This window comes from Loxodonta africana, chromosome 6 (genome assembly GCF_030014295.1).
Source record: "Loxodonta africana isolate mLoxAfr1 chromosome 6, mLoxAfr1.hap2, whole genome shotgun sequence".
Taxonomy (NCBI): domain Eukaryota; kingdom Metazoa; phylum Chordata; class Mammalia; order Proboscidea; family Elephantidae; genus Loxodonta; species Loxodonta africana.
The window spans coordinates 38,212,186-38,225,973 of NC_087347.1; the positions used below are offsets into that span (position 1 = coordinate 38,212,186).

The 13,788-nt window shown below is 40.0% G+C and overlaps 1 protein-coding gene across 2 annotated transcripts in view; it reads right to left on the reverse strand.

The window, feature by feature from the left end:
• Positions 1-1,064: 1,064 nt before the first annotated feature.
• CCNYL1 (cyclin Y like 1) overlaps positions 1,065-13,788 on the reverse strand; it is a 42,404-nt gene continuing 29,680 nt past the window's right edge. For both annotated transcript variants that reach the window (XM_064286756.1, XM_064286755.1), the window contains 4 exons: positions 11,102-11,221; positions 7,558-7,724; positions 3,968-4,130; positions 1,065-2,767 (listed from right to left, as the gene is read on the reverse strand). In XM_064286756.1, the coding sequence (XP_064142826.1) occupies positions 2,651-2,767; positions 3,968-4,130; positions 7,558-7,724; positions 11,102-11,221 (567 nt within the window). In that variant the 3' untranslated portion in view covers positions 1,065-2,650. The remainder of the gene's footprint in view (positions 2,768-3,967; positions 4,131-7,557; positions 7,725-11,101; positions 11,222-13,788) is intronic.

A 13,788-nucleotide genomic window follows, 5' to 3' on the forward strand; every position in this document is an offset into this window, starting at 1 on the left:
GTCATCACCCTCTTTACAGCAAGACCAATTCTAGTTCCTGTTCTTCCATTTTCTTTCCTTGTTAACTGCTTGGAAATCTCAAATACTTCACATTCTGATTCTATTCCTGTAATTCCTTCTACTTTGGTGAATTTTGCCTAATTCTCTCCTTGGATGTGTTTTTCCTTTTCTGGCACAATTCAAAGATGCTGTCCAATGCACTATGTAATGCACTGGAAACCCTGGTGGCGTAGTGGTTAAGTGCTATGGCTGCTAACCAAAGGGTCAGCAGTTCAAATCCACCAGGCGCTCCTTGGAAACTCTATGGGGCAGTTCTACTCTGTCCTATAGGGTTGCTATGAGTCGGAATCAACTCAACGGCACTGGGTTTGGTTTTTTTGGGTTAATTTTATTTAATGCACTATGCCGCCGATTTAACACTATTCCGTATTCAGATTCCACTAAAACCACATCTACTTAAAAGGCTTAACTTAAACAGAAGTGTCAGCATTACTCTTAACTTCTATTACTTTATAGAACTTTGTTTTAGTGCAGTGGCCAGTGATTGTGTTATAAATTATATTTGAGTTGAAAAGAGCAAAAAAATAAGTGACTACATCTTTACTAAAGGAATGGGTCAAACCAATTTGTGAATGGTTAGAGCTTGGAAATGCTTTAAGACCTATTAGGACTGACTGAAAACAACTGGGTTAGGCAGAGATGTACTGCTGTGTGAATAGAGCAAAATGTTACAAACACGCTAGCCATATTTTAATTAAAATAGAGTTTTATTAGCTTTGCTTTTAATATAAACATGAGAAAGAAAAACCACATAAGTTGTAGCATTCTTTTCAAAATAAAACTGCAATCAATACTTGAGTCTCCAAGCTCCAAACTCCATAAACAATGTTTTTGAGGTGGTAGATTGTAATATTTTATATACCATTATTTATCGCTTATGCCTCTGTCCTTTAAAAGTGATGGAACCTGTAGCACTCAAAATAATGTGAGGTTTTGCTATAACAAGAGAAAGTACTCCTGGCCCGTAAATGCTTTGTATACAGGCAAAATTCCCAGGATGTACATTTGAGAAGGCAGGAGAAATTTCAGAGTTGAGAACAGTTTTTTTTTTTTTTTTAATATCTCAAATTTAGGTGACATTGTTATCGATCTCCTAAAATTACTTACTCCCTGCCCTTTAAAGCCTGCAGTTAGGGTTCCTAAGGTCTGTGTAAGTTCCCTCTTTAAATAACAAGACTTGCGATGGGACAACTACATGTAGGTTACCGCGTAGGATAACAAAGCTGTTTCAAGCATCCATCACTATTAGGGTCCAGTTTCTTTTATCAGATGTGAGTTACACTGCTCTCCGTAATCTTCCTTTACCAAATCTAGAGAAAAGACACTCAGGTGGCCACAGCAGATCAACAGCACACAGCCCTGCAAAAAACTATTTAAAAAATTGAAGAGAAGGGCACGTCTATGCAGGGTGTCCCAAAAGTCTTAGTGCAATTTTAAGCTTTGGTAACTGTAGAAGTATAAATGCTACAAACTTACAAAACATCGTTTGAAAGTTTAAGTTTCTTTTAAACTTAGTTTTGTGAATTTTGAAAATTAAGCTTTTAATTCTGTTTCAGTTACTCTTTGCCATGTTCAAGAGGGGCTGAAACAAAAAATTAAAAGTGTATTTAAAATTCACAAAAGTAAGTGTAAGAGAAACTTAAACTTTCAAACGAGTTTTTAAAAGCGTTACAGCATTTACACTTCTGATGCAGTGCCCTGGGGCTCCCATGCATGCTTTATTACAGGTCAAGATCGCACTAAGACTTTCAGGACGCCTTGTATTTCATTACCCGCTTGTTATCACTTGTCCACCGTGCTGGCTGGAATTATTAAAATTATCTTTTAATACATTTATTTAACAAGAGGAAAATTATCAGAAAATGAGAAGCACCATCATAATTCACAAGAAATGCGGCGTGGACCCAACAGAAGTAGATAATCAGTAACTAATACTTTCCAAGTTTATGATCCCAAACATGCTGAAAGGTTAATAAGTACTGCTTGCAAAGAATTTGAATGACGGTGTTATCCAGCAGCTTTTTGGTTTAAACTGATTGCCAATAACAGCTAGCAGCTTCAATGATACAGTAGGAAGAACCCTTCAACACCTAACAATGCTACAGTCTCTGCTTCTAAGTGGCTTTTTGAGTTAAGAGTCCCAAGTTTTAATATTAATACTGCATTGATTCTAAAGGCATATGCTGCAATATTTAGGGAGTGGGAGAGTGACAGGAAAAATAGGAAAAACATAAAAAGTTATAACATTAGTGTCTTTAAAGGCTAAAAATTTTAAACTATTAATTAAAAAAACCTCATAGTTCACAGCTATTGGCCTACACAGTAAGCAAATATCTGTGAGTTGGGAGCTTTCACTCTGAAGTGGTTTTTGTAACTCGGTTTACATTAAAAAGGACAGAAGAGTGTCCCGCTGACAAGGTCCCGGTTCTTTCCTATGGCATGTAATCCTCGCTGTCCATGAGTCTCTTGAATTTGCTGTCTTTGCTTTCGCTGAAAACACTAAGTTTGCTGGTTTTGAGCAGGAGAGGTGATATTTCTCCAGTCTTTGTAGATGAGGGGTTCATGATCTTACAACCCCTCATGTCTCCCCTTAAGAGAGGATGGCATTAGAGCGTTGAATACCAATGAAATTATCAGCACTGAATGACCTTCTCATAGCAGCTCTGCACAAGTCTTTGTATTTGTCTTCGCACAATCTGGAAATGGCCTAGAAAAGGCAATCAAATAGAACACAGGTACAAGAATTTAAAAACAAACAAAAAGATTCCAACCTGAAAAAAGTATCACTGATGATAAGCCACGTATCCAGACTCCTTAGGTAGTTCACAGCTACTGATAACTTTGGTATCTGAGGTCTACATTGCCAGGTTGTGGGGATGCTACTTCCTGCCAATTCACTAAGGTGCAAAGAGTAATATCCTTTGAGGGCTAGGATTAGATTTTCAGAGCGAGAGGGTACTTACTTTTTCAAGTTATTTAAAAATTGGGCTCTCGAAGATGTCAAAGGTATTGTGACAGGCTCCTAAAAGCAGTATCATCTGTGACCTGTGCACTTGTTCATCAGACATAACGCACATACACTTGTGCCAAATCAGTGTCTGTTCAGCTATTTGTCTAGCCAATCTTCCTCAGTTATCACACACTCTAGGCCAATTTAATAAGGCAGGCGTGTGCCGGACTCTGTTGGAGGCTATGGAAGGGCTGAAGACTGAAGCACCAAAAGGTGCTATTACACTCACACACTAATTATGGTACAAAAACATATTAGTCTACAGTACCACCAAGGTATCACAAAAAATGTCAATTTTAAATGTTTCCATTTCAGTTGTGGATAATTTTGTGGTATACTCACCAAAAATCAGAAGCCATATTACTTTGTCCTGTATAAATTACCATTTCCATTAAAAACCCATGTACTTTCTACACCCAGTACTTGAAACAGCCACACATTATACATGCAAGTATAGGCCACTCTGCTGAGCCACTAATGCTATGTCTAATAAACTCATGGGATTGAACTGTGTTATGTATAATAAACACTGACATGATTTTGCAAACTGAGTCAGACAGTCAAAAATAGTAAGTAGATTATGTATGCAGGTAAAATCAGGGATATAAGCCTAAGAAATTATTCATGTATGGTTATGTGAAGGTTCAAAAGGACAAACCACTGAAAACAGATTAAATTTCATTTAAAATATTTTGAATTACGGTCAGAGAAGAGAATCTATGTTTTTATGTGGATCATAAAAGCCACAGGAAATATGATGCCAAAGGGTTAATAAGCTCTTACATGCGCTAATTTAAAAACTTTCCGTTTGCCTAATCACTACTTAGTATGATTTAGCCACAGATGTTGGCTTTGGTGGCTGACAGAATACCCCGCTCAGTGATCTCACAGGCTTACCTCTAGGTTCTGTGCTCTTTCTTTGCTAAGTGGAGCAAACAGAAAATTCAGGTTGTTGTCATCTGCTAAGGAGCGAAGGTCAAAGTAATATTTGGCATAAACACTAGCAGGAACATTAATATTAAACTGAAGTAGCTCCAAAAAATGCCTTTCCATCTCATTCCTGCAGGAGGAGGAACACAACAAAACCAACATGGGACAATTTTAATCAATTGGACTATCTTCAAAAATAGCATTCTAAGCTAGTAGGATGGCTCTAAATTGTTTTCAAACAAATCAGGCTACCCCACTAGATTAATACACTAGTGTTTGAACAAGGTACAGCTATTTGTGGTCCTTTCTGCATCTCAGCACTGGGAGTTTGGGATGAGGGGGAAAGGTTACGGCCCTCTTATGCACTCGTGCTGCTGACTCGGGGACTCATTCTTCAGAGTTCCATTAGTGCAGCTGTACGATTCATACTCCAGGCTCACTAACAGGCCCCACTATAGTGATCAGATGAAAGGAGTCATGTATGCTGTTTATTAGCTCTGAAGAACTTGCCGACATTTTCATCGGGCTGATAACAGGAAGGGGCTTATTGAAGTAGAGACACACCAACAAAAGGAGTGGACACATCACCACGGCAACAAATGGATCCATCGAGAGCCACCGCTATTATCTCAGAGGGGGAAAACTCTTGAGGCAACAAGGATTCATCTTAAATAAATAAATAAGCAAGTTACATTCGCTGAGAAGGGAACCCCCTCCCCCAGTGCAAGGGGCTACGTCAAAGGGCAGAACACAAGTTTCTGCTCACCTTAATCTTACTAGGGTGAGAAACTGTCACTTTGACAGAACAGGATACTTTTTTAAGCTTTGGACAACAAAGATCAAAGATAGATGTCGTACTTAGACTAAACCCATTTTACAATATGAACTCTCTGGACTTGTAAGCTCATGCAACGTCTCTCCTGTGTTGGGGATGAAGCCTTGAGATGCTGAGCACCTACCGCCCCTCCCAGAACAGGTGGACACACACACACACACCCCCGTGCACACATGCACGCACACACGCATGGGCCACTTTAATAAAATGGGAAAGGAGAATGTCGGGAGCAGTCTTTTGGTACATGAACTTGCCAAGTGTTTAGTAAAAAAACAAAATTAGAGTGAATCTTACCACTTTTACAGTAATCACGTTAGAGAATTATTGATTACAAGTGATCAATCCCTAAACAAACACGAGAGGTTTATTTGACAACATATTTAGTTTCTTGGTCTTAAAGTTTTAAAATACTATCCACTGGGAAGGTCAATAAATAAATGCTCAGTGTTCTTCTATATGGACAGCAGTTAGTATCTGAGCAAAGATGCGGTTGTCTCATTTGTTGAACTTAAAATCCAACTAACCCTACTTCCAAAATTAATTTCCTGTTCATATAGCCATAAAGTCCATAGAAATGTAAATCAGGTGGTTTGATAATCAGCTAATCAGGACTGAATTTACAACAGGAATAAATGCACTTCACTTTTCCTTTTATAGGTCCTCCACTAAAACATTTTAATTGTGTAGAAATACAGTACTTCATAGGATTAACGTGTCTATTAATAGAGGTTTAATCACTGAAGGAAAGCATTATGCCTACAGAATATGCATCTTCTGGTTTTTTTTTTTTTTTTTTTTTTAATGACTAGACGGCTGAATGACAGGCCATTTACAGGCATAGCAAATTTTCTGAGTAGCAGCTGCTCAATTTAACTTATTCTTTTGAAAAGAAATATATTCTACCAAGACATGTAGAAACTTTTAATAAAAATCAGACCCCGATTTAAATTTTTTTTCAGCTTAGACTCACAATGAGACCATCACAAATAGCAGCAGTCAATAGCATGGAGATGAAACAAATGTATAGTAAACACTTTGTTGTGATGCTTTCTAATTCTGAAAGAGCAACCTGTTACAGGCACAGCTCCTGGTGTATCTCTGTTCAGACACAGAAAGCACTGTTTACAACTAGTCTCCTTGTAGCTACACCCTGCTACTACTCCCAAGTTCTCATCTGGGAAAACCTACACACTCCCTTGCATGTTCTCTGAGGCTCTAACTAGAACAAGGGTCCCAGCCAACTTAGTTGCAGGTTTTGAGAAAATAATCAGCTCCCATCATGGCAGGACTAGCATTCCTCCTTTCAAGGGACCAGTTTGAAGACTGCTAACAGCAGCAATCAAAGCCACTTTAGCTTCTGCAATTTCCAAAAGAGATCCAGTCTGTTACAAATCCGTTATGGAGATCTCCTTTGCCGCCACGCCCTTCCCTGAGATGGGTGCCAGCAATCACACCCTTCCCTAAGATGGGTGCCAGCAGTATCACCATGACCACTCAGTTTACACCATTATCCAAGTTGTCGTTTCCAACAAAGCCACTGACAGCCACCAACAATCACTGGTCCCTCTTCTTTTTTTTTTATCAGAAGTATCCTCACTTTCTTTGTAAATACAGTTTGGTAATTCCAAATGACAGTCTTATCTAGAGTAACAAAAACAAACTCTTGCCACTGCCTGTCATGACCTGATCATCTTATACTGCTCAATATAATCAAAGGTGTCCTTTCGTATTTCCTTACAGGCCACCCACAAAGACATTTTCACTATCAAGGGAGCAACTGAGTGTCTTTGCTGGAAACCTCTCTCTGGTTGGCCCTGCCTACTGGGTTCAGGGACCTCACAGCCATCGGGGGTCCCAATCAGATGCCCTCATTAGGTTTGGTATTTTGGATTCATGTCAGCACATAGTTTTTGAGTAGCCTCATTACTAGGCCAGGCTCCTTGCACTCTCATTGTCAGCTCAAGAGCCCGCCGAGCAAAGCGTCCCAGGAGACTCTTCAACACGGTGAGAAGTGGGTGACACCCAGTGATGCTTCTCAAGACAGCCCGAGAAAGGAACTTCCAAACCCATCAGACCTACCACTAAACACAAAGGACACTCTTAATAGGGAGGACGCAGGAACAGGAAGGATCTGAAACTTATGTGTGGCTATTTAATTTTGTCCCGCCAAGGAGTGCCCATCTGTTTATCTCGTGGTTTCTGCCACGACAGATCTTCAGTAAAGAAAAAGGGGAGGAGGCTGGATCAGCAAAAGCAAATATACAATGTGTGACTCAGGCTGAAGCTGTAACCTCTCAACAGTCCAGAGGCCAGCTAATTCTTTAACAGCGGTCAAACACTTACTTCAAAGGCCAGAGGTGTGCCCTTTAAAAATGGACTGGGACTGCTAGATGGCTTTCAAAAAGCCATAAAGATATTTACTATACTATGTTGTTCTGGTAGTAAGCTTATAAAATGATTGCCAAAAATCATCTGAAAAATACATGTTAATTTATGACAAGCAGATTATTACAACAGCAACATATCAACAACTACCAACCAATGATGGAAAGCAGGGATTGTCACACCACAGCTGGAAAGGAGGGAGTATGTAGTTTTATGCCTGTTTGAGTTCTCTTTACAATGTTATTATTTAAAAATATTTATTAACATGTAAACTTTATGGGAGCAAATGAGGTACTGGACAATGGTTAGAAAGTTCACCAAAACCTTACGAACTCACATGTCCTCAACTGTAATGTCCTTGAGGATCTGGCAGTAGTCCACATTCCAGACAGCCTGATCGTCCCAAACCTTGGAGGCAAGAAGAATGGCTCCCAAAACAATTCTTTTCCAGTTAGTGGGACAAATGTCGATCTCAGCATAAGTTAAAAGCCTTTCTAAGTAAACCTGCAAAAGTAGAGCACTGGTTTTTGATTTTAGTTGTTTAAGTGCTATGACAAGAACTGTTACAATACATTGCATCTGTTTTGGGCTAGAAAATGCCTTTTATTCTTACATTCTATGGTGACTTTGCTCAGTCAGCCAGTGCAAGAGGCCAGATCCTAGTTGTAAGTCAGATACCTGTTACCTATTCTGCCCATGCAAGTTTTCAGCCCAATTTTGGTCGCAGGAATGACTAGATATTTCGGCAAAGAGCATCCTAAAGGAGGCACTCTGTTATGACTGTCACACTCAAAAAAGGCAGTATATACAGGCCCAGTGTGAATTAACCATGTTGAATAAATACTCGAGAGCCTGCCCCATGCAATGAACTATACCTGGCTGGCTGTTATATGATTTTACCGGTATGTAGTGTTTAAATATATAAAACCCTGGTAACAGTGAGCACATTTTTATCTTCCCCTTTTCACAGTAACTAACCCTTTTGTGGCGCTAGCTTGAGGATACAAACTAGCAGGCAAGAGAGCCTCCCAGTGGCTGCTGTGCAGTGCAGCACACAGGGTGGCTTCACAGATGTGCACTGCAGCCTGGTCGGCACATCCCTATGTTTAGGACCATTGTAAGGAACACGTGTATGCAAAAGCATGCTCTCACAGCCCCCTATTGTTCACACCTCCATGATCATTTCATGATAACTTGTTTTCTATCTTATGTAATCCACAGCTTAGTCAATTCCTGTTGATTAAAAGGTGGTGACAGATCAACAACCTACCAATCTCTGTCCCTGGGATTCTTCTACATCTGCCAGTTGGTTTATGAGACTGTTTCATGAATTGTTTTACATGCATCAAACATCTATTCTACAAAGAACAGGGCGAAGTTAACAAAGTTAAGACTATAGAGGTAAGCTGTGATTTGTTTACTGCAACGGGTGCTCTGCATAAGACTTATATATGCTATTTGAACTCTTTGTATTGAGACAAAAAGTCAGTTTTTAAAAAGTGTGTTTACTGTCTGAAGGTTATCAGACTGTCAAATAGTTACTTAACATGACATCGCAATCTTAGTGAAATTCTGCTCCCATTCCCAAAAACTCAGTGCTCTCAAGTATCCTAAGAGGCACTTAAATTGGCAATCCCTCAACTTCCTGCCCCGTTACCAGCAAACTTGTTCTGTGCTGATACATACGCACACCACTTGCCCACTCGCCCTCCTGTGTATCAGAGGGAGTATTCCTTCCTTTTTTTTTTTTATAGAGGCTAGTGGGGCCCACCCATGCCCACTTCTGCAGGATTATGATCTCTCCTTTTGAAGAATTTCTGCAGAGATTTTCCCCACTAGGAATGTGCTTAAGATGTTGCCACTACACCCCTCTGCCTCCAGGATGTTCCTCTCATTTGTTCACAGTAGCATGTCCTGATGCCAGTTTCTCACCTCCCATTCTCTCCTTAATTTACTTTAGACTACCCTCTGCTGCTATCACTCTACTGAAACTACTCTTCCAAGGCCATCAGTGCCTCACACACACAAAGCAGAGCTCTTTATCCCAACTGCTCACCCGCTTCTTCCCTAAGGTGCTGCTGCCCCTACCTATGAGTCATCGTCTCCAATATGTTTGCAATTCTGGTCAACACTACCTTCATCAAGAACGTGACTGATTCTTATTCTGAGTCACCACCTATCACCTCTCACCTGTATCACTGCAGCTGCCTCCTCTCTTCTCTGCCTTCCCACTACAGTCTATTCACCCAAAGCAGCCACAACAACCTCTTAAAGTAAGAACCCTTCACTCCCATGCTCAAGATCTGCCAGAGGTTTCCCCATCATATTAGAATAAAAATTTAACTTCTTTCCACGGCCTACAAGCTACAAGGCCCCAGAAGATATGACGATGTCCTTCTCTGACTTCATTTCGTACATTCTCTCCCTCCTTCCTCACTCAGATCATACTGGCCTTCTTGCTGTTCCTTGAACACACTAAACATGCTCCTGCCACTGGGTCTTTGTACTCGTTCCCTCTGCCTATGATGCCAGATTTCCATATCTTTGCATCATTTGCTTTCTCACTTCATTCAGGTCATTGTTCCAGTGTTACCTCTTTAGAGAGGCTCTTCCTGACTGTTCTATCTAAAACAGTAAACACCTATAATCACTCTGTCTTTACCTTGGCTTTATCTTCTTGGTATACCATTACCTGAAATAGTCATCTTTTCAAAAATATTCATTAGAAATACTGCTGTCTTCCTCTCTAGAATGTAGGTGACATAAAGGCAAGAACTTTGTTCAATCTGTTCCCCTCTCTATCCCCAGTATGTAAATAGTGGCATGGATTAGGTATTTAGTGAGTACTTAAGGAATGAGCAACTTCTTGCCCAAATTCATGCTCCAAGTGATTACCAGACATTGCCACTCTGCTACCTCACAGGTACATCAAGCCTTAGCATGTCTAAAATAAACTTCCCTCTTCCAACCCAGATAGTCTTCTTCCTGCCATACCTATCCCTAGATATGGAAGTACTACTCTTGCTCTTAGAACATGCTAAGCATTCCAAATGGCTTGCAGCTCCTAAAAAGACCTGTGTCTAAGCCAGTGCCTAGCAACATGTCTCTAGTCAAAAGCACATCCCTCCCAAGTTTTAACTGGATGCGAAAGGATTAAGTACTGATTTAAGAATTCTTTCTCTCCAAACCATAAAGTTAACTTTCCTCTGTAAGTTTGCTATAGGAAGGAGTAAAACAATCCCAAACATTTGTCACCTGAATAGGATTTAAACGATAAAATCTCACCACAGTAATTCTGTATGGATGATACAAAGGTAGCTCAGCAGGCTAAGGAGCAAAGTCTTTCCAAGTTCTACTGGCACTAGCATCCCGGACAACTTCAAGAGCAGTTATAGGAGTAAGCAGGGATGGGTTAACACCCATCATTCAAGGAACAGAAAATCTGAGGCAGTAGTTCTCAACTAGGTCACACATCAAAACTGCCTGGGGACTACAGCCTGGGACTCATCTTAGACCTACACTGAGTTGATCTTTGCCTGCAGGCCAGGTAGTCTTGTTATTGTTCCCCATTCCCCATAACACAGCACATTTATGTGCCTGTGTGCATACTGCTTGTGCCTGTGTAGGCTGGGGGTAGGGAGAGAAAGAGCAGAAATCTCTCCTTTAATAGCAATGTTTTGTGATGGGAAAACCAATGGCAACACTTTAAACTACAATGATATTAAGCTTGAATGTGTGTACTTTTTGTCTTCGATAGATTTGTCTTAATAAAGTTGTGATGAAAATTTCAGGAACCTACTTTTACTTGAAAAACTGGACCATACCACGGTGTACAAGACAGAAACTTCTAAAGATGCTTTATGACAGAAGAAATGTCTTACCAAAGTTACTATTGCACATTCAGCTGTTAGCTGTGCAGCACTGAAAAGAGTACGGACAAATCTGTAAATAAATTTGTGTTCAGGATCATGCTTAAAGTATTCCTCCGGAACCTTCTCTCGCTGAAAGAAAAAAAGATGCAATATCAGTACCCACTAAAGAAAAATTCTTCAGTAATCTTAAAATAGCAGTGTTCAAATTTGTGCCCACATACTTCTTAAAATAATTTTGACTGGGTGATATATCTTTTAGTACTTCAAATATAAACAATGTGATCTTAAAACGCCCTAGTGATTCAAAACCCACTACCACCCATTAAAGAAAAATACAGGCACAAGTTTGGTGGTGTTAGGTGCCGTCGAGTTGGTTCCAACTCAGAGAGACCCCATGTACAACAGAACAAAACACCGCCTGGTCCTGCGCCATCCGCACAATCGCTGCTATTTTGAGCCCATCGTTGCAGCCACTGTGTCAATCCATCTCGTTTACGGTATTCCTCTTTTTCCTGACCCTCTACTTTATCAAGCATGATGTCCTTTCTCCAGGGACTGGTCCTTCCTGATAAGTTGTCCAAAGTACATGAGATGACTTCTCACCATCCTCATGTCAAAGGAGGATTCTGGCTGTTCTTCTTCCAAAACAGATTTATTCATTCTTCTGGCAGCCCACTACTCTTCACCTACTCCATAATTCAAAGGGATCAGTTCTTCTTTGGTCTTCCTTATCCACTGTCCGCCTTTTGCATGCATATGAGGCAACTAAAAATACCATGGCTTGGGTCAGACATGCCCCTTAAGTCCTCAACGACTATCTTTTTAACACTTTAAAGAGGTCTTTTGCAGCAGATCTCCCCAATGCAATTCGGCAGGCATTCGATTTCTTGACTGTTGGTTCCATGGATGTTGATTGTGGATCCAAGTAAAATAAAATCTTTGACAACTTCAGTCTTGTCTGTTTATCATACTGCTGCTTATTGGTCTAGTTGTAAGAATTTTTGTTTTCTTATGTTGAAGTGTAATCCATACTGAAGCCTGTAGTATCTGATCTTTGTCAGTAAGAGCTTCAAGTCTTCATGGTTTTCAGCAAGCAAGGTTTTATCATCTGCATAGTGCAAGTTAATAAGTCTTCCTCCAATCATGGTGCTGTGTTATTCATATAGTCCAGCTTCTCGGATTATGTGCTCAGCATACGGATTAAATAAATATGGTGAAAGGTTACAACCTGATGCACATCTTTCCTGATTTTAAACCATGCAGTATCCCCATGTTGTGTTGGAATGACTGCCTCTTGGCCCAAGTACAGGCTCTGTGTGAGCACAATTTATTGCTCTGGAAATACTATTCTTCACAATGTTATACATAATCTGTTATAAGCCGCAGAGTAAAATGTACAATGAAACACAAGTTAACATCAAATACAAAGTACTTGGAAATAAACCTAAAAGCAAGTTTAGAAAATTTATATTGTTCCTTTCCACTCCCCTCAACAGAACTCTATCCAAATGTAAAATATTTTTAGATTTCAAAATCTTAATGATCACCATATAGCATACTTCTCTGCAATAAACCTTGAAAAAACTTTGTTTTATTTCTCTGTAACCTTAAGGCACTGTCCAACACAGTAACAGCAGCCACATGTGACTATTAACCACTTGAAATGTGCCTAATGCAACACAGGAAGTTAATTTATTTTATGTAATTTTAATTTATTTAAACTGAAATAGTTTTCTTGTTTTCTTCATAGAGATCTTACATAGCTATTAGGTTTATTTCCAAGTACTCTGGGTTTGATGCTATTGAAAATTATCTTCTAAAAAGATGTATCATCTGTTATTTTGACACGCTGACTCACTTTGGCACACCGATTATACAAAGCTGCAAGTTCTCACTCTATACTATCTCTTACGTAACACTCATGGGGGGCGGGGGTGTGGGATGTGGGATGACTTTTTTTTTTATTGTACTTTAGATGAATGTTTATAGAACAAACTAGCTTCTCATTAAGCAGTTAGTACACATATTGTTTTATGACACTGGTTAACAACCCCATGACATGTCAACACTCCCTTCTCGACCTTGGGTTCCCTATTACAGCTTTCCTGTCCCCTCCTGCCTTCTAGTCCTCGCCCGTGGGCTGGTGTGTCCCTTTAGTTTCACTTTGTTTTATGGGCCTGTTCAATCTTTGGATGTAGGGTGAACCTCACAAGTGACTTCATCACTGAGCTAAAAGGGTGTCCCAGGGCCATACTCTCAAGATTCCTCCACTGTCTGTCAGACCAGTAAGTCTGGTCTTTTTTTGTGAGTCAGAATTTTCTTCTACATTTTTCTCCAGCTCTGTCTGGGACCCTCTACTGTGAGCCCTGTCAGGGCAGTCAGTGGTAGCTGGGCACCATCTAGTTGTACTGGTCTCAGTCTGGTAGAAGCCATGGTAGTTGTAATCCATTAGTCCTCTGGACTAATCTTTCCCTTTTGTCTTTAGTTTTCTTCAGTATCCCTTGTTCCCAAAGGGGTGAGACCAGTGAAGTATCTTAGATAGCCACTCACAGGCTTTTAAGACCCCAGACGCTACTCACCGAAGTGGAATGTAGAACATTTTCTTCATAAACTATGTTATACCAATTAAGCTAGATGTTCCCCAAGACCATAGTCCTGTGTAAATGACTTTTTAAAAGAAAATGATTTTGACTTAA